Genomic DNA, 25647 nt, shown 5'->3' with positions numbered 1-25647 from the left:
TTCAACGACATCTCAATAATATAATAAATCTATATAAAATTCTCGTCGAGTATACTAAATGTAAACTAACTTATAAACGGATCGGTTCAAGCTCGGTGCGCGTTAACTAACAAAATCTAAACTGAAACTCGCGTCAATAAAACTTTACCGGATCTCATGAATTGACCAGCGTTTACTGTTGTTGACCGGGTTTGACTCGTGTTGACCAGTCAACCGAACCCGAATCTGAACCGTTGACTGTTTGACCACGTTTCACCGGCTTTAACTGTCAACCGAAACCCGACTCGTAAACTGAACTCCATCTAATATAACCTGAACCGGATTCTGAAGTCACTAACCATACGACAGAACCGGACCAAATCTGTGAACATCAAATCCGACCTGAACCAACTTGAATCTGCTGACCCGCAACCCGAGAAACCCGAACATGATGCTGAACCGCGACCCAAACCACACTGACCCAGGTCTACCTGAACCGAACCGAGTTGAACCATGACTTCTTGTTAACTGACCCGAGCCCCAAATTTTGACTCGAACCCGAATGAACTTAGCTGCTGTCAACACTTTTTAACTAGCACCCGAGACTTCATCGGACCACCGCCACGCCGCCGTGCGCGGCGCTTGTCGACGGAACTAGTGGTTGTCACCACCATCATCTAATAGCATCATCATAATCGCCATTATTACCGGAATAATAGGATCCAAAACAGAAAGGGAATAAGAGAGAAAGAAAAGGACTTGATAAATTTACCGGAGGATTTCTTGGACCTGCGACTATTATGACCCGAGAGAGTCACCGGAACCACCGTCGCCGTCGACGACGGCACCGACGCCGCCGGTTCTCCCTCTCTTTTCTCCTCTTCTGCTCACACTCTCTCTCTCGTTCTATCTCGTCGCCGCCACCACCGAGGTGCGGTGGTCGGCCCCACTACTGTCGCCGGCTCCCTGTGGTTTGTCGGGGCTGCATAAATGTCGAGGGGGGGGTTATCTAAGGTGTCACGAGGTGTGTGGGTGACCGGAGATGCTCGGAGCCGTCGCCGGAGCTCCTCCAGTCAACTGGAGATGTGAAGATGATGAAGGGTATTCGATGGTATTGTGTGTCTCGTTCTGGGTTTGTGAATTTGTGTCTGTATGTAGAAATCGAGAGGAGGGATTTGTATGGCATTGGATCTGTATATATGTAGCTAGATTATAGAGATAAGGGAAATTGGAAGGGAAGCTTGTGGTGTGCGGATGTATATGAAGGAGTTTAGGGTTTTGCTTTCTAATTTATAGTTAGGTTAAGTGTGGATTTTAGTGGGCTTGGGCCCGAGGCCCACAAGCCCGCATCTCGCGTGGCCCGATACATCTACGAAGCCCATTTCCGAACACGATCGTTGAAAAATGTAGTAGAATATTATTTTAGGGTCGAATGCGCTTATAATTTACGTTGTAAGTCATTAATAGGCGCGTATGCTCGACAGTCGCGTTAAATCCCGTAAACTAAGTAGTTTGTCGTTTTTAAACTCGTTCTCGATCTGTTGTCAACTGCGAGCATTAGAATTTGAAAGCGAAGCTAAATATATCAAAATATTTCAGTTTTTTTTTTTTATATTTTTTTTTTTGAGTTAATACGTGTGTCTGATGCTACCGTTTCGTTACCGGTGCGTTCTTGCAGTCGCGTTTCTCGTTCATGTTTTCGTTTGTGACATACTTAAGCACGATAAGTTCGCAAAAATTAAATTTATAAACATAAAATACGCGTATAAAATTCATAATTTTCAGCGTTGTCAGTATTTTGTACGGTATCAGTTCATTACCGCTTATCGCTCAGCAAATCACCATACGCGCACTGTACCGTCAGATAAGCGTTCCTAGGCATTCCAAAAGCCTAATTAAGTTAACTCGTGTCTTAAACACTATTTATTATCGTCTTAACGTTTGTTAATCGCGTAATTAAAAGCCGTTAATTACCGGTTGTCACACTATTAAAACTTTAACCCGGCTACTTAGGACTGTATCCCTGCTGACTCAAACTACATAGCCGAGGGTAACGTCACCTTCAAAAGAGGGGCCTACCACATTATGCATTAATAACTTAATTAATTATCTTTCAATAATCCAACCCTTTACGATTGTATCCTTGCTGATTCAAACTACTGGGTTGAGGGTAATATCACCTTCAAAAGAGGGGCCTACTACAATAACTAAAATAATCTCTTAAAAAGTGCAAAAGTGCGGAAATAATCAAAGGTTACACTACACACGAGTCGGATCCAAGTGATTCATCTTGTCTATCTGTTTTTACTTTTATTTTATTTTTTAGCATTTTAGTTAGTTTTATTTTTCTAGTTTAAAAACCTTTTTCTAACTTTTGATTTGATTAGACGTTGAGGATAAACCGGTACTAAAAGCTCTTGTGTCCTTTGACGACCTCGGTATCTTACCAACACTATACTACGCTCACGATGGGTGCATTTGCCCATATGTGTGTTTAGTGTTAGTAAATATCGTGTTTTATAAATTTAAAACTTGGCTAAAAAGTGTTAAAGGGCTTAAAATATACATTAAAAACTATACGACACTTCACACGCATCAAGTTTTTGGCGCCGTTGCCGGGGACACAAGGATTTTAAGAAAGTTAGGAATCAACGGCCTAATCGTTTTTTTTTCTGTTTTTTTTAGGATTTTTCTTAGATTTTCAGTTTCTGCAGAGCTCAGCACGGGTCATGCCTGGTCGGACACGGGCCGTGCCCAGCATCTTTACTGGCAGTTTTTATTTTCCGAGTTACAGAGAGTTGAGCACAGGGTCGTGTCGGTGCAACACGGGTCCGTGTCGAACTCCCAGTAACAGGGATCCGGAAAACAATCATTGTATCTCCGACCACGGGCCGTGTTCATCTGAACACGGGGCCGTGGTGAAGCTTCTGACCAACGTTCTTTTTTTTATTTTTATTGCAGGACTTGGAACCCAGGCGCCACATCTGAACTTTCCACGTAGTGTATGAGCTCCAGTTCTAGTAGAGACATAAAAGAACCCCTAGACGAACCCGAACGCTTTCTAAGAAGAAGACTTAAAGCTAAAAACCAAGAGAAAGTTTCGAGGGACCCACTTCTAATGGCGGACCAACGTACTCTCATGGATTACCTATGACCCACCGTATGTAATCTCGGCGCCGCTATCAATGCACCGAATGTCGAAGCCAACACTTCGAACTTCGGCCACATTTGATACAAATGCTTCAAAACTCCGCAACCTTCCATTAGCTTGCGGACGAGGATCCCCATCTACATATTACTAATTTGGCTCAATACCCTCCCAGTTGGCTCGGTAAACACCTGGGATGAACTGGCCCAAAAGTTTCTATATAAGTATTTCTCTCCTGCTAAAACGGCTAAATTAATGACTGAAATTAATACATATTCACAAGAGGATGGGGAATCATTATATGAAACTTGGGAAAGGTTCAAGGAGCTACTAAGAAAGTGTCCTCATCACGGTCTTGCGGTATGGCAACAAGTATCCACTTTCTATAATGGGTTGTTGCCACACACAAGACAAACACTTGACTCTAGCTCCGGGGGACTTTTAGGTAATCGTCGCCCAAATGAAATATATAATCAAATTGAGGAAATTGCTCAAACTAATTTTCAGTGGCACAATCCCCGAGGCAATAAATCTATTGCCCCGGGCGCCCATAAGGTTGACGAAAGCACTTCTTTACAAGCTCAAATCGAGGCCCTTTCTTCAAAAATCAAAAAGCTAGAGATGGCAAAAACGACCTCGGTTATGGCTTGTGAGAGGTGTGGTGGGCCACATGAAAATTGGAGTTGTATGAAAGAAGTAGATAATTAAACAGAATCGGTAAACTACATTGATAATAGACCTAGGCCGTCGGGTCCCCCAACCGGTACCTACAACCAAGGATGGCGTAACCACCCTAACCTTGGTTGGAGAGAACCCGACAATGGTAGTAACCAACAAAATCTAAACCAACGAACAAACTTTCAACAACCAAGAAATGAGTCTCAAAATTTCTCTCAACAACAAGGTGGACGAGAAAGGCTTGAAGATACTGTATCTCGCCTCATCTCTGACACCGAAAAGAAAAACTCAGATCAATTTCAACAATTGGAATCGAATTTTAGAAATCAGTCATTTTGATCATATACAACGTGAAATTTATCCGGACATTTGAAAAACGTCACATGAATATCGTTTTATACATCTTAAACCTTCATTACTAACTATTTAATTTTTCTTTATTCAACATGTTTAAGACATGAGATAAAAACCTAGTTGTTAATATAATTAAAGGAATTATTTATTTGTTTAACTATCAAGTTGTTGATAATTTTAACTAAATTATCAATCAAATAAATAATTATGGAATTCAAATTAAACTATTATTTTTATGATAGTTATCAAATTTAAATTCAAAATCTTAATTTGATCTTAAAGCCAGAGAACCTTATAAATAAAAACTTAGGGTTAGTTGAAAAATTACACCAGACTTTTTCTGTCACACCCCCAAATTACCACATAGGGAGTGTCCCTGTTAGGCGTGTGACATACCAATAACGAGCCACCAATTACATTGAACCCATACAAGTTATAAATAAAATCCCCATTATTAATAAAAACATCTTCAACAAGTTTTAAACGAAAATCAATAAGTTCAGCGGAAGCGAATAGTAAACGAAATTAAACTGTTTCAAAACCAAAGTATAGTATCAAGAAATCAGTCACATAAATCCTTCCTGTCGACCCATGACCACACCAGCTACTCCAGACATCAAGTTCCCCAATTCCAAGATACCTAACGACCTGCGAGCATGCAACAAGTGTATCAGACAACGCTGGTGAGTTCATAGTTTTACGAAAACGTTAATTACCAAGTGATTAGTTAATCCACTGAATTTAATTTCGAAAGTATGTTGAAAACAATGTTGATAATACCCCAATACAAGACGGCTTCTGATTATATTGCCCTTTCTCCAATGCTCCTATCAAAGCATTGGTCATGACTAGGTCATTAGTTCAACACCCGTCCTCCCAGGAACGGGGTGAGGTTGCCAAACCTAAGTAGCGCTACTAACTAACACCATGTTACCTTCCCGGTAACCAAACAACACGGAGGGACTTTAAAGGTGATATGAAGAGTATATTATCCAACATTCCGTTTTTACCCAAAAGACTTATCCCTCCCTTGGATACCCACTGACTGTCCCAACCACCGGGACGCATGCTCAAGAGAGATGAACTCACATGTGGTTTGCTCGGTAGAATTAATTACCCGTTTAACAATGTGATCAACCAAGCCCTAGGATAGTTACACACGACAATCAGTTTGCATACGAACACAACATGTAATATTCCACGTTTATTCATCACATAGTGCACACGTATACAAGTATTGGCATTTCTAAGTATATTGCATAATAACACATCAACCATGTACGTCCCCAAAACATGAGGCCCAGTTAATCATGTGGTTCGTTTACAAGTGTATGGCCCAACAACTCGGGCCCGGTGAACTGTTATGACCCGGCAGGCCTAAGGCCCAAATCACGTGTACAGTAAAGTCCGGAACATATATAACGTTTACTATGTGGCCCACTCTTATTATTTAGTCCATGATGCCATTTATCAAGACCATACCTTATGCGGCCCAATTCCTAACTATTTGTGTGCGGCCCGTTAATTAAAATCCATCAGGATTCCTTACTAGATTAGAACAATTCAGAATCAAATAACAAATTACCAATTCATGATTATGATCATACTGTGCCTAACATGCTACCACTTAAAGTCATAACACAATACCAAACCATTGAGATGCACCACATCAGACAATTGCCGCATGACCCTACCATTATATAATATAGACCAATAATCACCATATATTATGTTAGCATCTAATTTATCATATAGTGGCCGACAACCATAATACTAGTCTTAATATTATTGGACCGAATTATTACTGAACTATCATAAACTCAATTCACCTTAATTAAATTCACATATTAGTAGAAACTGTCACCGGCAACATCAATGATCATATGGCCGCCATTTTCGATTGTCATGGCTATTCAATTTTATCAAACCATTAACCTTAAATTCTATTGGACCTTTTAACCTTATTTGAATCAACATTGACTAAGATGTCCACTACTAGTTCTTTGTTGAATTTAAATAATACCCACTAACCCATGCATAACCTGTAAATCCCATTCCCCATCGGACATTCCAGATTCCATTGTCATGTTGTAATAGTTTGTCGATTAACTAAACATACATAACTATGTCATCCATCCGGTCTAGCATACAAGAACACAATTACCCGAAATAACATATGATCATACAATTTAATATAACAAGAAAGTTATGTCAAGCAATCATACACTAACAGTTTCCACACAAAACATCATAACCATCGGTTGCTATTATTCTAACTGATTACGTGACCGTCATGCATACGAATACAAAGTTCTGATATCACCTACAAGATGTACACATATATAGCAACCTAAACCACTAACGATCAACGAAAGCATACATCAAAACAGGAAATCACACTTTGATTACTTGTGCATACCGACATCACGCAACATATATATATACGTAGATGAAACAGGAACGATTATACTAACCGGATAAACGAACGAGAAGGTATAGATGATTAACACACACACGGGAGGGGGGGTTCCGCTGCTGAGATTGTGCGATCAGGGAGAGGGGGTAGGGTTTCTACTGCCTCGCGAAGGAGATGGATGAGGGTAGGGGTTTGTTGCAACAAGATATATTGATATTATGGCACGTTCAATTAGATATAATGCTGACAAAACACAAGTGGGCCGGTTGTTACAAGGTGGGCCGGTTCTATTCCTTATACCAATGGGAGTAGGAAACCTAGGGAATTAGTTTAAAGAGGAGTTTGGTTTTTGGCTTAACATTTAATCAGATCCAATACCGTTAAGCAAACATAAAGTATGTGAGTGTGGGTCGGTTTACTTGTTGAACCGAGGTAATGGGCTCAAGGGTATAGAGGCAGCCCACTCAAGCAAATAACACTACGGTGTGGCCCAATACTATAAATGTACGTTTGCCGAAACATACGAGCACGGGACATGTAATAATAATAAACGTCAAGGAGTTGAGATCACCGGATTTAAACATTACTGACCTCAAAAGTTCGGGTTGTCACATCATCCCCAACTTGAAAGAAATTTCGTCCCGAAATTTGACAAGTAAGCACAGAAGAGTGAAGCGATAGAAACTCTACTTAACTATATGTAATACTACACAAATAATAATCACACATAATAATCAAGCATTACACGCAATCACTAAGCATCCAGATAACTGCATAGACGCCACGTAAACCAAATTGTAAAAACAGGATTGCTAGGTCAGTTGGGTGCCACATCATCCCCAACTTGAAAGGGGATTTCGTCCCGAAATTTGCCAAGGATATCGAAAGTTGGTCCCACCATTTGAACAATCGGGTCTTCAAATTCAGAGGTAACAGAAGGAAATCGTTCCGCGACTTTGTTTCCCAAGAATTCACAGCTCCCAGCTGTGCTAAGGAGGTTGTAGTTACGCAGTCTTTGAAAATCCCATGATGAATCTGTGATAGTATCCAGCGAACCCAAGGGATTACTGTATCCCAGAAGGAAATCAGGATTTGCATAAGGTCAATTCTGAAATCCCACCTAACGATATGGAAGTAAACCAGATAACTCTTCAGAAGACACGTCAGACAATTCTCGAACAGCTGGAAGATCCTCGATCTTCCTTTCTCCAGGTTGCGAATCGGTGACGGGAGCTAGAATAGCAGGGCAGCCCTTTCGTGGACACTTTTGGGCGTTCATGGCTGAGATGATGCCAACAATGGCACCACTACTATGATCTTAAACTGATAAGGATTCCCCACTGGGGGGAGGGAACGCACGATTTTCTTTTTGCAGAGAATTTTCTGCTTGATACATAGATAACCAAGTCCATGTCAACGACCATGTCAAAACTTACAAGAGTATTGGGAAGTAGGTCAATGTCGAACACTTAACCCACGAGAGCAAGTTTACAACCAAAAAGAGCATGAGAAGCTTCTATCGATTTAATATCAGTTAATTCTACTACATGCTCATTCACAAGAAAGGTGGGAGTCAGTCCTAACTGACGACTGGACCCTAAGGCACAAAACTCCAATCGAAACAAGAGTCAAATAAAACAGAGGCAGAAAAAAAGATCATTCAAAGAAGACGTACCGACCTCAACATTGCCATCATTGCGAGTCTCCCCCAGCGCCAATAGTAAATACTCTTCCACGTGCTCCGTTCCCACCATTGTTCCCATTGTTGCCGCTCCCAGTATTGTTGTTGTTGCCAGCATTCTGATTAAGCTGAGGGCAATCCCTCTTAAAGTGACCCTCATCACCACACTGAAAGCACCCCTTTTGATTTCCCTGGTTCTGTTGAGACTGTTGCCTCTCCTGTTGCTGCGGCTGCTTTGGAAGCCAGACCCTGCAATCTTTAGCCATATGACCCACCTTGTTGCACCTATGACATACCGGGTGCACGGCCCGCGATGGTGAAACATGCACTTATCACACTTTGGTAACTTTCCCGCGTAAGAACCCTGATTTGAATTGTTGCTCTGATTCTGGTTCACAGAAGACGACTGGCTGAAACTACGGTGGGTGCTGTTGTCTGCCCTTTTTTGAGATTGGCTGGCACTGGTTGCTTTGTCAGTATCGTTCCATTTTCGCTTGTGATCACTAGCAGGTGTTGTAGCTGTAGCAGTCGAGGTGGTAGCAGAAACGCGTGGCGGCAGGTTGCCACGTTCGACCTCCTGGTCAGTAATCTTATGTGCCAAACGGACGATTCGGGGCAGATTGTCTAGGTTTGCAGCAGTCACGTACCCCTTAACAGCTGGTGCTAAGCCCTTGAGATACAACTCAATTCGCCGAGGTGGGGGTCGAGACATGTTAGGGCACAAAGTTGCTAAATCATTAGACCTCCTAGTGTATGCTTCAATCTCAGACCCCTCCATTTTCAGGTTGTAGAACTCGTTCTCCAGTTTCTGAATCTCATCACGAGGACAATACTCCTCTCGCATCAACTCCTTGAAATCATCCCAGGTAGTGGCATTCGCCATCTCAATACCCAACATTTGTACTTGGGCATTCCACCAAGTTAAGGCGCCATCCTCCAAGGTGCCTGTAGCATACTTCACACGGTCCCCCACGGGACAGTTGCACATAGCAAATACTGATTCAGCCTTCTCGAACCAACACAAGAGTCCCACAGCCCCTTCAGTCCCGCTGAAGGTCTGTGGTTTACAATCCATGAACATCTTGTACGTACAAGCGGGTGGATGGATTTGATTCGCAGGTTGACCTAAAACGAAGGAAGTAAGACGCACAGGTAAGATTCGAGTATACGACACAAGGATAGAAAGTAATTGGCACATATCGTACCAGCCTGGTAAGCCGCTAGGGCTTCAGCTACACGAGTGTTGATCAAGTCGGTTAATTCGGCCTGGGTCATAGCAATGTGACCACGTCCACCACCTCGGCCTCCTCCACGCCCACTCATGGTTCTATATAAAAGAAGGGAACAATCTTAAGGGTCGAAATGAGGTAAAAGTCGAGTATCACATTGAAATCTACAAACTACCAAGTTTACACACAATAGGGCAGAACCCTTCCCACGCTCGTTAAGCCTCACGGGGACTTGCATGCACCTCGCGTTATTATTATGTGTGCACCCATAATAATAAGACGATTTGCATGCTTATCTCAGTGCCTCTTAACTTGCACTAAAAGGTTCCCCCCACGTTCAAATAGCAAGCGAAAGGTTCTATAGGATCGAGAATCACAATAGTCGAAGGGAAGTGTCACACTAGCAGTTCACATAACAGGGGTTGGTAATGTAAGGGCTCATGCTGTTGTGCCAAGTGTGCATTCAAGTGCAATGTCATACATAAGTGTACACTAGATATACTATGCAATCGTAAATGAGAAACGAACCTTGCAGTCTGGAGCTGAGTGTCATGGTCGATTTCGGTCCTGTTCGGTTATAGTCTGGTTTTATGAAAACGTTTTAAAACCAAGTTCACTATAACCAGTGGCTCTGATACCAAACTGTCACACCCCCAAATTACCACATAGGGAGTGTCCCTGTTAGGCGTGTGACATACCAATAACGAGCCACCAATTACATTGAACCCATACAAGTTATAAATAAAATCCCCATTATTAATAAAAACATCTTCAACAAGTTTTAAACGAAAATCAATAAGTTCAGCGGAAGCGAATAGTAAACGAAATTAAACTGTTTCAAAACCAAAGTATAGTATCAAGAAATCAGTCACATAAATCCTTCCTGTCGACCCATGACCACACCAGCTACTCCAGACATCAAGTTCCCCAATTCCAAGATACCTAACGACCTGCGAGCATGCAACAAGTGTATCAGACAACGCTGGTGAGTTCATAGTTTTACGAAAACGTTAATTACCAAGTGATTAGTTAATCCACTGAATTTAATTTCGAAAGTATGTTGAAAACAATGTTGATAATACCCCAATACAAGACGGCTTCTGATTATATTGCCCTTTCTCCAATGCTCCTATCAAAGCATTGGTCATGACTAGGTCATTAGTTCAACACCCGTCCTCCCAGGAACGGGGTGAGGTTGCCAAACCTAAGTAGCGCTACTAACTAACACCATGTTACCTTCCCGGTAACCAAACAACACGGAGGGACTTTAAAGGTGATATGAAGAGTATATTATCCAACATTCCGTTTTTACCCAAAAGACTTATCCCTCCCTTGGATACCCACTGACTGTCCCAACCACCGGGACGCATGCTCAAGAGAGATGAACTCACATGTGGTTTGCTCGGTAGAATTAATTACCCGTTTAACAATGTGATCAACCAAGCCCTAGGATAGTTACACACGACAATCAGTTTGCATACGAACACAACATGTAATATTCCACGTTTATTCATCACATAGTGCACACGTATACAAGTATTGGCATTTCTAAGTATATTGCATAATAACACATCAACCATGTACGTCCCCAAAACATGAGGCCCAGTTAATCATGTGGTTCGTTTACAAGTGTATGGCCCAACAACTCGGGCCCGGTGAACTGTTATGACCCGGCAGGCCTAAGGCCCAAATCACGTGTACAGTAAAGTCCGGAACATATATAACGTTTACTATGTGGCCCACTCTTATTATTTAGTCCATGATGCCATTTATCAAGACCATACCTTATGCGGCCCAATTCCTAACTATTTGTGTGCGGCCCGTTAATTAAAATCCATCAGGATTCCTTACTAGATTAGAACAATTCAGAATCAAATAACAAATTACCAATTCATGATTATGATCATACTGTGCCTAACATGCTACCACTTAAAGTCATAACACAATACCAAACCATTGAGATGCACCACATCAGACAATTGCCGCATGACCCTACCATTATATAATATAGACCAATAATCACCATATATTATGTTAGCATCTAATTTATCATATAATGGCCGACAACCATAATACTAGTCTTAATATTATTGGACCGAATTATTACTGAACTATCATAAACTCAATTCACCTTAATTAAATTCACATATTAGTAGAAACTGTCACCGGCAACATCAATGATCATATGGCCGCCATTTTCGATTGTCATGGCTATTCAATTTTATCAAACCATTAACCTTAAATTCTATTGGACCTTTTAACCTTATTTGAATCAACATTGACTAAGATGTCCACTACTAGTTCTTTGTTGAATTTAAATAATACCCACTAACCCATGCATAACCTGTAAATCCCATTCCCCATCGGACATTCCAGATTCCATTGTCATGTTGTAATAGTTTGTCGATTAACTAAACATACATAACTATGTCATCCATCCGGTCTAGCATACAAGAACACAATTACCCGAAATAACATATGATCATACAATTTAATATAACAAGAAAGTTATGTCAAGCAATCATACACTAACAGTTTCCACACAAAACATCATAACCATCGGTTGCTATTATTCTAACTGATTACGTGACCGTCATGCATACGAATACAAAGTTCTGATATCACCTACAAGATGTACACATATATAGCAACCTAAACCACTAACGATCAACGAAAGCATACATCAAAACAGGAAATCACACTTTGATTACTTGTGCATACCGACATCACGCAACATATATATATATATACGTAGATGAAACAGGAACGATTATACTAACCGGATAAACGAACGAGAAGGTATAGATGATTAACACACACACGGGAGGGGGGGTTCCGCTGCTGAGATTGTGCGATCAGGGAGAGGGGGTAGGGTTTCTACTGCCTCGCGAAGGAGATGGATGAGGGTAGGGGTTTGTTGCAACAAGATATATTGATATTATGGCACGTTCAATTAGATATAATGCTGACAAAACACAAGTGGGCCGGTTGTTACAAGGTGGGCCGGTTCTATTCCTTATACCAATGGGAGTAGGAAACCTAGGGAATTAGTTTAAAGAGGAGTTTGGTTTTTGGCTTAACATTTAATCAGATCCAATACCGTTAAGCAAACATAAAGTATGTGAGTGTGGGTCGGTTTACTTGTTGAACCGAGGTAATGGGCTCAAGGGTATAGAGGCAGCCCACTCAAGCAAATAACACTACGGTGTGGCCCAATACTATAAATGTACGTTTGCCGAAACATACGAGCACGGGACATGTAATAATAATAAACGTCAAGGAGTTGAGATCACCGGATTTAAACATTACTAACCTCAAAAGTTCGGGTTGTCACATCTTCCTTGTCTATCTCTTTCTCTTTCTCTGCACCACGTCATCGTCGGCTAACCGACTATCATCGTTGCCTCGGTTCATTGATCTCAAGGTGTTTCAACTTGATTAATTGTGTTCTACATAAGGTATGAATCTTTTAACACCCTATGATGTAATTATTTATTTTTATTTGATTTTGTATATGGACTTCTAGTGCGTGATCTAAAGTCTAGTTTGGATCTGTTCGTATACACCCTTCCACTATTTAGTTACAAGTTTAAAACAAGTATACAAATCCCATCACTAGTAACATACAAGTTTCTGTGACGAACCGAATCAAACCGATACCAGTACTAATGCACGTTTTTATGGTTTTGCGACTTCTACAAAACATGTATCGCTATTTTTGTAGCATAGCACGGTTTAACTTGTTTACCATTTCAGTTGATACAGTAAGTGTCGATACTGTATCCCTATAGTAATAAAACCAAGTGTTACTAACCAAATTTCCATCATACACACCTTAAAAAAATAGCATTAGTGAAATTATATTATACCATATTACACTATATTATTATATCATGTTATATATTATATTACATTATTTATTATTTTATCATGTTATATTATATTTACATGTAATATTACAATATGAATTTAACTAGTTGATTTTCCGCTCGCGCGTTGCGGCGGGGACCTAATGACTGCAAAACGCGTGTTAGTAACGGCAAGTAGATACCAAATATCAAAACATAAATAAAAATATCGTGAAGAGGATAGTCACTCCGTCCTAAAAAACGATTTTAAATAACCTAATATATAATAATAGGACCCACACGTCCTACATTGCGGCGAGGACACAATGATTGCAAAACGCGTGTCAGTAACGGTAAACACATACCGAATATCAAAACATAAATAAAAATGTCGTGAAAAGGATAGTCACTCCGTCCTAAAAAAAGCGCTTTTAAATAACCTAATATATAATAATAGGACCCACACGTTCTACACGTTGGAAAGTCGGTTGTTTTCGGTTCAGTTATTACGGTGCTAACACGTTAACATATGGACGAGCTCGGTACCGGTAACGGTACCGAAAGTACCGATCCGGAAAATCATTGAAATTAGGTACCGGCACCGAAAATGCTCGGTACAATACGGTATGGTATTTGAAGGTAAAAATCAATAAATACAGGTATGGTGCTAGACCAGTGTCGAACCGAAAGTAACGATTTTGAAAACGCCAAAAGGTGGGCACCAAATTGGTACCAAAAATGATTTGGTATAGTAAATTTGGTACCGATACGATACCGATTTGATTACAGGATTTGATACGATTTGCTTATCAATAATCTAAATATCTAAGTTAATTTTACATGCTAAAATTCATTCATTACAGAAAAAGACAAAAATAATGCAAAATAAGTTGTTGTGTATATAAAATCTCATTCAAACGAAATACAGTTTACTTACTGTGTGTATGAAAACTAATCTAAATGGTGCAATTACTTTCATTGCTACGTTGCTACATGATTTGATGAGCTCGGTACCAACCGGTACGGAAAATACCGTTACCCAAATCCCCAAAAATGGGTACCGGTACCGAATATACCTGGTACGGTACGGTACGGCTCGGTACCGGTACTGGTACGTCACCGGCATTTGAGGGTAAAAACCGATGAATACCGGTGCCGAATCGGTACCGAAAATACACCCGGTTTGATAAATTTGATACCGATACCCGATACCAGCTAATTCCTTAGTGATATGACTATTCCTTTAATTCTATTTTTATTACTGTATATTAATTCAATTTTGTTTACTGTTCACTGAATCCTCTTTTTAATAAATAGGTAATGTGAACACTCCCATAGGGATAATAACATGAGCAACATCCATAAAAACATCCTTCAAAACATTTTCTCACCCAAATTCACAAAATTTCACACCTTTTCTTGCTAAAATGCGTTCATAAATCACAAATTGCATGCAAATCCCCCTTTTTAACCCCCCATACACATACAATCACATACACACTCCATAAAACCACCGATCTTATCATCTTTGTGATAATCGAACGCCTCAAATCTCAATCGGCAGCTCAGATCTTCTGTTTTACTCTTCTGTAAGTACTTATTTTGCTGAAAGTTATCTAATTTCGTCAAATCAGATGTAAATTGACTGTTTTTTGTATGAATTTATCGTCGATTGTTTGTGTTTAGGTTAAATTTAGGGTTCTTGTTGTTTAATTTTGTTAAATTTTGGGGGTTTTCAGCTGCGTGATGACAGTTTTTTGATCGAAGGTTAGTTCTAGGGTTTAGTAATTTTTGCAAGTGTTTTTTGAGATTTTGATATCGATCTGGTGTAATTTGTTGTGTATAAGCATTCTTTTTTATTTTTTAAAATTAAAAAAAAAAAAACCTTTTTCTGTTTGATTTCATCAATTTGTTGTATGGTTCTTAAATCTGTTATTGTTGAAGCAGCCATTTTTTTATTATTTTTTTGGTTTGATTTTATTAATTTGTTGTATGGTTTTTAAATCTGTTATTGTTGTAAGAGGGATAAAGCAGCCACTTGTTTTTTAATTTTTTTGTTTGGTTTATTAATTTGTTGTAGGGTAATCTGTTATTGTTGTAGGAGGGATAGAGCAAGTATTTGTTGAATTGATTTGATTTACTAGTTTCGCCCCGAATTCGATCGAGTTGCATGAAATTTAGTATGCATCTTTTGTTGATTATTTGAAAATGTTTCTTGTTTTTTTTAAATGTTTTTTGTAGTGTTTGATTGTGTTTCTGGGTAGGGTTTATTGATTTTTCAAGTTTATTTGTGATTTTGGGTTTGTGTATATAGGACTTGTTTCTTGGCTTAACCACATTTAAAAGTAATCCAATTTATTGGTAGGGTTTTAGTCGTTTTGCGATCGGACTTGAAATTTTGATACATGTCGAACATGAGTCTGTACATTATTTAATCACTCTTCTAAGGTTTGTGTATGTAGACTTGTTTCTTGGCTTAAGCACATTTGAAAGTTATCCGGTTTATGGAATTATGGGTTTGGTTTTAGTTGTTTTGCTAGCGATTTTTGAAACTTTGATACGTATCTAACATGAATCTATACATTATTTTATTTCTCTTCTAAGATTTACTCTCTAAAGTTTGTGATTTCGAATGTGCTTTTGATTGGTTGAGGCAAGGCAAATTGCATGTATTTTACATGTTCCACGTGCAGCCAAAAAGATGGAAATATATGGATTCCTTTCTTTATATTGTTTAGCAACCTCATTTGTCTAGTTTTATGTCGGGCATAATGGTTCTTCATGTGACTTCCAATCTTCGAACTATAACTATTAAGTTTATGTGTTGATTCGGTTATTTGTACCTTGATAATGTTTGTATACGTTTTTTGTCGTTTTGCTAGCAGATTTCGTCAATTCTGAAACTTCGATACATATCTAACATGAATCTATACGTATGAGCATTGTGATCTAGAAATTGTTTTATTGCTCTTTTAAAGGTTCGCTGTCTCAAATTGTGATTATGAATTTGGTTTCATAAATAGATGTAAATATATGGATTTGTTTCTTTAAATAGTTTAGCAGCCTTATATTAATCTGTGATGACGAAGCTAGTCAATTTTTTCTCTATATCTATTTTACGTCGGGCATAATAGTTCTTCATGTGACTTTCAATCTTCAAACTATAAATTATGTTTATGGTTATAAATCACTTCTTAGATTATTCTCCTTTTTTCATCAATTTTCAGCTCTAACCCATGACGCTTTTTATGTGTTTTGCTGGCACATAAACAGGTAAACGTTTACGCCTCTCTTTTCATTATAGTAGTCACATTTAGTGTCGGTCGACCTCTTAGAGATTAAACGTTTTATTTTATTGAACGGTTTAGATTAATAAGCAATCATGGAGCTCAAGGTGTGACATAAACCGGACAAAGTTTAACTTTTTACAGTTTTCCAGCCTAAAAGAGGTAGGCAACATCTATCGTGTTTTTTTTTGTCTTGATTGTGGTCAATGTTTGGTCAACTTTTTAATGTTTGTCATGCATGCATCAGGGAAAATTTCAAATTTGTAGCAATGCAGCAGTCTCGTTCTCCCAAAATCACCATCAAAATGGGAGGTAAAAGACCCGAGATTGCGCTGCCTGACGTTAACATTAATCACGAAACTTCACAAAAAGACCAGACTGCCCCTGATGGACCTAGTGTACCTTCACACACTGATGAAAAAGAAACCGATGAAAATGTTTTAGACGCTTCTTTATCCGAATACAGCACAGACGATGAAGATAAAGATACCGATACCCCTTTATGTGACGATTCCCAAAAACAAATCGTGCTTTACGATCACTCTCTAAATGTTTCCGAGCCGGTCAAAACCGTAAAGAAACCGAAGTCGGATAAACCCTTGTTGTCTTCTAAATCACCGCCTGAGGTCGGTGCGTTCACCGTCCAATGCGCGAATTGTTTGAAATGGAGATTAATCCCGGACCAAGAGAAATACGAAGTGATCCGCGAACACATCACTGAACAACCGTTTACGTGTGAAACAACCCATCAATGGAATCGTGTTGTTTCGTGTGATGATCCGACTGATATTGAGCAAGACGGGACCCGAATATGGGCTATCGATAAACCCAACATTGCACAACCACCGCCCGGGTGGAAGCGGCTTTTGAGGCTTAGACGTGAAGGCAGCTCGAAATTCGCTGATGTGTATGAATCTTTTTTCGGTTTCTTTAAAAAAGTTTCCATCTTTGTGATATATCCTTATTAAATTATTAATATTACTATGTTTTGTGGATTGTTATGGTTTGTAGATATTATGCATCACCAACAGGCGAGAAACTTCGTTCACTTCCCGATGTCGTCAAGTATGTTTTTGCTCAATCTTTACTTACTCTTTACGATGTTGCGTTCATGTTACAAGTTGAAATAGTTCCTAAATATTTCTTATGAGCAGATATTTGAAGGATCACCCCGAACATTCACAAGGGATCGGATTAGCGCGGTTTTCTTTTCAAATCCCGAGACCATTAAAGGAGAACTATGTGAGAAAACGTTCTAAAACGGCGGCAACCACTTCACCAGGATATCTTGAACCACCACTAGGTATTTTGTAGTATTGTTTTAAAATAGAGTAAAGTACACGGATGGTCGCTGTGGTTTGCACTTTGTAACGTATTTAGTCCCCAACCAACAAATCTAAAGGTTTTAGCAGGTCCAAGTTACGAACTAAATGCGTTATAAAGTACAAACCACAGGGACCATCCATGTACTTTTGGAAAAAAGTTGGGGACTAAATGCGTTACTAGGGCCATAAACGAATCGAACGAACATGAACAAGGTCTTGTTCGTGTTCGTTCGTTAAGGATATAATGTGTTCCCAAACGGTTCATGAACACTTGCCGAACGAGAGTTTATGTCCATGTTTGTTCATTAAGGAAAGGAATGTGTTCACAAACAGTTCACGAACATAGATAAAATCGGCGAAGACGACGATGACTAGAGGTGGATGGTGAGAGGGAGCGGCGTTAGACCTAATGCCCTAATCGTTGAATGAAAGTCGATAGTATTTTTCGATGTGAATAATGAGAAGGAAAGTGCAGCGATGCATAAATAAGGTGGAGATAGGGTGTCCTATGTTATTTGTTTGGGTAATGAGATATTAAAGCATATAAAAGTTCAGATAAAATAAATAAATGCTAGAAAATCTTTAATAAATAGTGTAAACAAACGAACATGAACGGACGTTCACGAACACATTACCGAACCTTCACGAACGTAATTGAACAAACGAGACATCTGTTCGTGTTCGTTCATTAACTAACCGAACGGAATATCTTGTTCATGTTCGTTCAAAAATTAAATGAGCCCTATGTGTTACCTTGGTTTTAAATTGTGTGCTGCGCTCTGATGCATTTGGTCCAAAAATCTGATGCGTGAAGCGACCACATCATGTTTCTGATGCACTCCTTATAAAAAAATATTAAAAAATTATTCATACATATGAACTTATAAAAAAAAACATCCTTAAAGTAAAACAAATGAAGTAATAAGAAGATAAGAGGTGTGCTTCTTGGTTCAAATCAAGCATACTAAGATATTAATTATTGAAAAAACCAAACACAATTCATAAAATCTGGAAAAAAAAACATAAGAAACAATGTTGCGTGCATCCGAGCGCATTATGCGAAATGCGCGCAATATTCTCGCATCACGTAAACGCAACGCATCAGCTGTGGCGATGTGCTCTCATCAGTGCATTGGGCGCATCGCACATTATGCGCGCATTTTAAAACCAAGAGCGTTACAAATTGCAAACCACAAGAACCATCCATGTATTTTTGAAAAGCTAGGGACTAAATCCAAAATATTGGTAAACCATAGGGACCATCCGTGTACTTTACTCTTTAAAATATCTATGGTAATTCTTAAACATGTATAAAAGCAGCGTAAAAGCATGTTACCTTGTTGTTCTTTTTAGGTATTCTTGTAAATAATACACCTATTTGGTTATTTTGTATAACATTTTTTCTATAACAACAGTATACCGGATGATTACGTATTACCCAATATTCGTTTTCCGCGTTACCCATCCATTTGACAAGATGATAAAATATTTTGCAGTTGTACCGGTGCAATGGGCAGGTCCGGAACAGAAGATGAACGTGCAGCTTGGTATTACTCGATTCTCAGTTACATAAATGTGTTTTTCATTTAGAGGTGGCAGTTTTGATCCATATACTTGTCAATGGATCGTTTCGGGTTATGTTTGATTTCAATGGGTTGGACCGTGAACCGGGGGTCTGACCGGTGATCAGACCCATTTTGAGTCGAAGCGGCCGGTTGAACCGGATTTTTATTAAAAAATCAAATTTACCCTATATATTTGTATAGTATTTACGATATCATCCGGTTCTTGGTTCTTACGTTTGGTTCGACGTCCGATCCGGTTCGGAAAACATTGGCCAATACCCAACCCGCCGATTTGCCACTGCTTTTTAAGGTTCGTCACTTGACATAAATATGGTTTGCGCGTGTTGTTGTAGCCGAACCCTTATCATGGGCGGGACCAATGGAGAACCAAGATGGTATGCCTGCATATTTAAAGACACCAGAGCTTGATCCTGTGAACAGGGCTGCGAAGAAGGCGAAAATATATGATATCAATTGTTTATGAAAAGGGGTTGTAGAAAGATGGTATCTTTTGTTTAGTATGTTGTTGATGCAACCCGTTAGACTGCTGCAGTGTGTTGGTATGACGTTGTAAAGATGTGCAAAACGGACCAGGTCTGAAGGTCCGGTCTTGGTTCTATGTGTAAGCAGTTCTATGTTAGGACTGCGCTTTTGATCTGAAGGTGAACCGGCAGTCTTACCTAGCCGGTCTGGTCCAGTCTGGTCTGTTTTCTTTTGTTCAATTTAAAAAAGTTATTTCTTGCGTACTAAATTGTAGTCTGGTATGGAAAGATGGAAACCTTACAACGATCGTAGTTATAGAGATGATGTATACAAATGGCAATCAAGTATGCAAAATGTCTCGAAAACATGGTGGTGTAAACGTGTCATGTCATTTGTATTGTTGTGTTGGTAAACATGTCTATGTTTAACCGTGTAGAACGTGCCTTGACGTTTAACTAACTTGGTAAACATGTCTATGTTAGCGTATAAGAATGAGACGTTTAGCTAAACAAGTAGGTGTCGTGTTCTGGTTGAATAGTGAGGTAACACACTAGTGTGTCTTTAATTTAAGTGATGAATGTGTTTTATGAGTCTAATCAACATATGTGTGAAGTGAGACTAATCACTAGTATGTTTTAATAATGTGTGTTATTAGACCATTTGTTTTGAGTTTAAATGATGGTAATTAATGATTTAACGCTTTGGAGCGCACTCTAGACGTGGTAAGCAACAAACTGGCAAATTGTTGTAAAAGAGGTCTTAACCATTCAGACTCAGTATACTGCTTAATCATTCAGAGGCAAATGTCTGAACCATTTAGACATCTGCTTGCGAAACAAACAATCTGAATCATTAAGTGCTGAACCAGTAAGAGTGTTGAACCATTAAGAGCCTCATTAAGAGCTAAACAAACAACCCCTAATTCAGTTATATCTATTAAGCAACAGAAGAACTATTAAGGTTAGTTTAGTGTTTGATTCAAGTGAAGAATGAATAAAAACAAGCATAGAATTACTAAACTTCAATTGATTATCATGCTTTGTATGATTATAGAAGTAATGAAAATCAATCGATAATTGGAACGATTCTATCTCTAACACAATACAGAAAACAATTACAAAATATTGCAAATACTTAGAAGACTCTCTTTAATCGCTCTCAGTATTTTCCATGGTTAATCGCTCATCAATCGCATATGATATCCATTAAAAGCCTTCCTTTTGTACCTTTGATGACGTTATTAGAGTATACCTTGACAACGACTTGAATGCGACACAATGACAACTACTTTGGTGGTAGCAAGTAGCATTAGTACGCAGTCTTGATCATTAGGAAGTTACGCAGTCTTGCTCACAACAGCAACTTGCATCCGTGGTAAGTTGGCTTTAACTCTACATCGGTTGCAACAGATGGGAATAAATAGTTTGTTACGTACATTGATGATAACACGAGATATTGTTATGTATACTTACTTAAAAGCATGGATAAAAAATAAACCAATTTATCGTTTACAAATACGAGGTTAAGAATCAAGGAATGAGATCAAATACAAACACTTAAGTTTGTAAGAACCGTAAGAACCAACACATAATTGACAAGTGTCCATTAATAAAAAATTAGTTTAGGGGTAATTTAGACCTTTTGACCATATTTATTTATAACTAATTAAAAATAATTACAAAAAATATAATCAGCACAACACTATATAATTAGCATAACATCCTTAATTGTTCTTCATTATCAGCACATCGTCCTCAATCGTTCTCCATTATCAACATAAACGACATTAGCACAACATCCTCAATCGTTCTACATTATCAGCACACCAGATGTGCTGATTATATCTACTTTTGATGTTTGTTTGTATTATTTTGTAATTAACACATAATCAGTACATTATCAGCACAATTATAAACACTTTTTGTTAACTTTTTTAAAAATCACTTTTATAAATACAAAAAAGGTATAGCAATATGGTACTCATATTAAAGATAAAAAAATACTTGATTTTATGGTATATTTTTTTAAAAAAAATAATAAAGTATATAAAAGTTATTTTAGTTTAAAAAACCTTGGTGGAATTTGTATTTAATGGAAAATGGTCAAATGACTAGCAATTTTACAAAATTACCCCTAATTTCTTAGTAGTAATTTTTAATTATAAGGGTTTTATTTATAATCAATATCAACCCTTGATTTTAATTATCAATGGTTCAGATCTGTTCTTACGGTTCTTATAATTAGCACTGTTTGTACAGGATCTCAACCCTAAGAATCAAATCATGTATTGGAAATATTGAGAATCTTATTTCTTTGGTTATATGTGCTTCAACAAAGCTTGAGCCTAGATGGCTATATCAACAAGCATTTGTGGTTTACAACATTTAGAAAAGATTACCTCGTACAGTGGCGAAGTTTGAGATTTCCGACAAGGGGGTCGAAAGTCACCGAACCTAAAATTATACCTAAAACATTATAAAACCGGGGGGTCAAAAACGTATATACCTAAAAAATTATATACGAAAACTACATACCGGACACTACTGAGCGAAAAGTTAGGGGGGTCGGGCGCCCCCTCTCCCCCTCGGCCCCCACTATGCTACGCCCATGACCTGGAAGACAGTACTCTAGAGGCACCCAAGGATCTGTACAAGTTAGAAAGTCTAAGAGGAGCTAACTTTTTCGATGAAAGAGATTAAGCATGTTCCAGGTAGCATTTGTATGTTGAAACATTTGATGTCGCTTCAACTTAAATCTTGTTTGCTTCTGGAACACTTACCCAAGGATCTTGGCGGATAAGAGAAGCGAATCCTAACAGAATGTATACAGTTACGATTATATTCCGAACATTTGTAACATTGTTTAGGAACATTCTCTTGTTATTGCAATTTAACATAAACATAACAAGAAAAAAGAGTACCGCACTTGTTGCTTTTAATAGTGTTTATATAGTTCATGTATATCAATTCAATCATTAAAAAGTACATGACTTCATTCATCAAAAAGATCATTAATAAAAAGGGTTTTACTTAAAATGTTCCTAATATTTGCAAGAAATCATACACAGATTCTCATGATGTCTAGTCTAGTTTCTACTTTGTTTGCAAAATTGCAATATCTCAAGTTAGTGTATTGATTAGGGTGAAGGGGGTGCACACCTAATAGGTGAGTGCCCTCTCTTACGCCAAACCAATCCCCGTGTGCCACGTCAACTCCCCTCTTAAACTCCCCTAACACCCCCATTTGATGGCGCCACTCCCCTATTAGGTGAATTGGTTTTTTTTTAAAAAAAAAAAAAAAAAAAAGAAAGAAAAGCTGTGATTGGCTGGAAATATGGGGCCCACCACCTTTCTCCCTCACCGCTCTCGTTGAACCACCACCGTTCTCCCTCACCGATTCGGGACCCCGCGTTGATGGCGGCGGTGTTCCCGATCGGGGAAATGGCTCACCGATGGCACTCCCCGAGAACGCCCCGTTCACCCTTAGTCTGGATTTATAATTGTATTTCTTACATCAAGTTGTTGCTTTGTTTCAAAAGATTCAGATATCTTTTTTTTTTTAAACAGAAAAAATAAGATTCAGATATCTTACATTTATTATTTATCTTGCTCTTACAAATGCATTTAGTGGACCAGAAAGTAGGACTAGAAGATGTTAGAATTGGATACCAAAGAACGTATTGAATCAAAACTCGTTTATTAATAATTGGTACAATTAGGGTTACAAATAAATCCTTCTATTTATAAGCCTAATAATTTGTTTGACAAGTAAACCTATTTGACTCAAACTAGGATTAAAAAAACTATCTCAAAAAAAAAAACCCAAGTTTATATCCCGGTCACTTTTTACCAGAACTTTGTAAGTCGGTCACTTTTAACCCGAACTTACGCATAATATGCAAGATTAGTCTAACAATCACCCCCCCCCCCCCAATCTTGCAATACCGGGAAGATATCTCATCTTGATAATCTTTAGTCGTGGCACGGCTTTTGTGAGGACGTCAGTCCGTTGCAAATCCCCGCTAATACGTTCCACTTTAACTTGCTCTTGCAATAAGTTCTCGACTTTCAAACTTGTCTCTTCATTTGATAAACCGAGCATCCATGGTAAGTATTAAAGTGCTGAAAAACTGATCTGTCGCAGATGCGTCGCTAAAAGCTGTCACTAGCTGATCAGATTCTGTCGTTGACTGGCCATATTCTGTCACTAACTGGTCAGTCTGGTTGCTATATGTGTAACACCCCGTGTTTTCGAATGTCAAAGTCAAAGTCAAAGTCCAAGTCAACTTTGACTTCTTTGACTGTAATTAGTCTATTCTATGTTTTATTTGTATTATGTGGAGTAAGTGTTGTTAATCAGAGAAATCGAAGTAATTGCATGTTTAATCGTCGTGAAACGATTTACGACTGTGAATAGTAGGAAGTAACAATGCGATAAAGTTAATCAATCAATGATCAAGCTAATCAAATCATCATCGAACTCGGAGCTCGAATTACGCGAATTTTGATTGTTATTATACGTGTGTGTGTGCCTTATGTGTTACTTGTGCATGTTTACTTTATGTATTGTGTGGTGATCAATTGAATCAAATCGAATCGAAACTCGAAACTCAATCGAACTCAATCGAAATCGAATCATGATGAATGGTAGTGTAAGATAGTGTGAAATATAGATGCTTGTATGTAGATATAGTGGTTGGGACTAAAAGTAATTTGAATAGGAAACTCTTTCGTACTCGTATCGTCTTCAATCGAAATCGAAATATCAGAAATCATCGCATCGAACGTTCGAACCAGGCTGTGGATCGATCAGGCTGTCAGCCGATCGAACAGCCCAGCCGATCGGACGGACTGTCCGATCGAGCAGGCTGTCCGATCGGGATGCCTGGCTGATCGGCCAGCACTTTCCCCTTTTGGAAGCCTATAAATAGGCCTGTCATTGTCATTCTTTCCACTTTTGGAAACTCTCTGACCGACCAGCTCGTGCTCCCCTTCTTTTCTCAGATTTCTTCCGATTTTGGTAAGTTTTCATCCTAAATCTTGTACTTTCTTGATCAATACACACTCCTACACCTTTCTATCTTTCAAATCTTGATTTCTAACCGTGAAATCATCAAGATATAAGCATTCTAGGATGATGTCATCATGGTGTTCTTCAAGAACATCATGTTTTGGCCTCATTCCACCAAGAATCACTTGGATCTAGCCGATTTCCACATAAACAAACTAAGATCTATCACAGATCTAAACATTTACATGGTGTGAAGGATTGAAAGAAGGATTTCCAACTTTCTTTCAACTCTTTTACACTCAATGCCTTCAGACCGGTAGAAACGGAGCTTGAGCCAACTCACTAATCATTCTAATAGTTGGGTGGTTCAAGATTCGGATTCTATCTACGAGGTTCACCGATTTCGGGTTAAACGTTGAACTACCGTTTCGAATAGTTCACCGGCCGGACTTGGGTGATTCCTGTCCGAGCCGGGGAAACAAGTAAGAACGAAGGTTTCATGGTTCAGCTCGTTGTCAAAATACCTCAATATAACGTCAAGCAATCAGAACAGCCAAGTGTTAGACGAACATGCCGACCAGGTCAAGATGCTGACCGATCGGACAGGCTGTTCGAACGAACAGCCCAACCGATCGGACAGGTCA

General features: G+C 38.8%; 1 protein-coding gene, 1 long non-coding RNA gene and 1 other non-coding gene across 3 annotated transcripts; 1 reads left to right on the top strand and 2 right to left on the bottom strand.

Annotated features, from left to right (window-relative positions):
- Nucleotides 1-3376: 3376 nt before the first annotated feature.
- On the bottom strand, nt 3377-3483 carry LOC118482427. The gene has a single exon (XR_004868466.1). It is a non-coding gene; the product is annotated as a small nucleolar RNA R71 (small nucleolar RNA).
- An 11169-nt stretch (nt 3484-14652) lies between these two features.
- On the top strand, nt 14653-20360 carry LOC110877614 (methyl-CpG-binding domain-containing protein 2). The gene is made up of 8 exons (XM_022125772.2): nt 14653-14922; nt 16561-16606; nt 16702-16782; nt 16868-17527; nt 17632-17685; nt 17775-17923; nt 19442-19492; nt 19864-20360. The coding sequence occupies exons 4-8, from the start codon at nt 16890-16892 to the stop codon at nt 19992-19994; spliced, it is 1023 nt and encodes a 340-aa protein (XP_021981464.1). The 5' UTR covers nt 14653-14922; nt 16561-16606; nt 16702-16782; nt 16868-16889; the 3' UTR covers nt 19995-20360.
- Nucleotides 20361-21090: 730 nt separating this feature from the next.
- On the bottom strand, nt 21091-22662 carry LOC118481888. The gene is made up of 3 exons (XR_004866239.1): nt 22528-22662; nt 22392-22458; nt 21091-21384 (listed from the first exon to the last, which is right to left on the bottom strand). It is a non-coding gene; the product is annotated as an uncharacterized LOC118481888 (long non-coding RNA).
- Between the last annotated feature and the right edge of the window lie 2985 nt (nt 22663-25647).

Source organism: Helianthus annuus, chromosome 9 (assembly GCF_002127325.2).
Source record: "Helianthus annuus cultivar XRQ/B chromosome 9, HanXRQr2.0-SUNRISE, whole genome shotgun sequence".
Classification (NCBI taxonomy): Eukaryota; Viridiplantae; Streptophyta; class Magnoliopsida; order Asterales; family Asteraceae; genus Helianthus; species Helianthus annuus.
The sequence above is the reverse complement of the archived record's forward strand: the minus strand, read 5'-3'. Positions and strand labels throughout refer to the sequence as shown.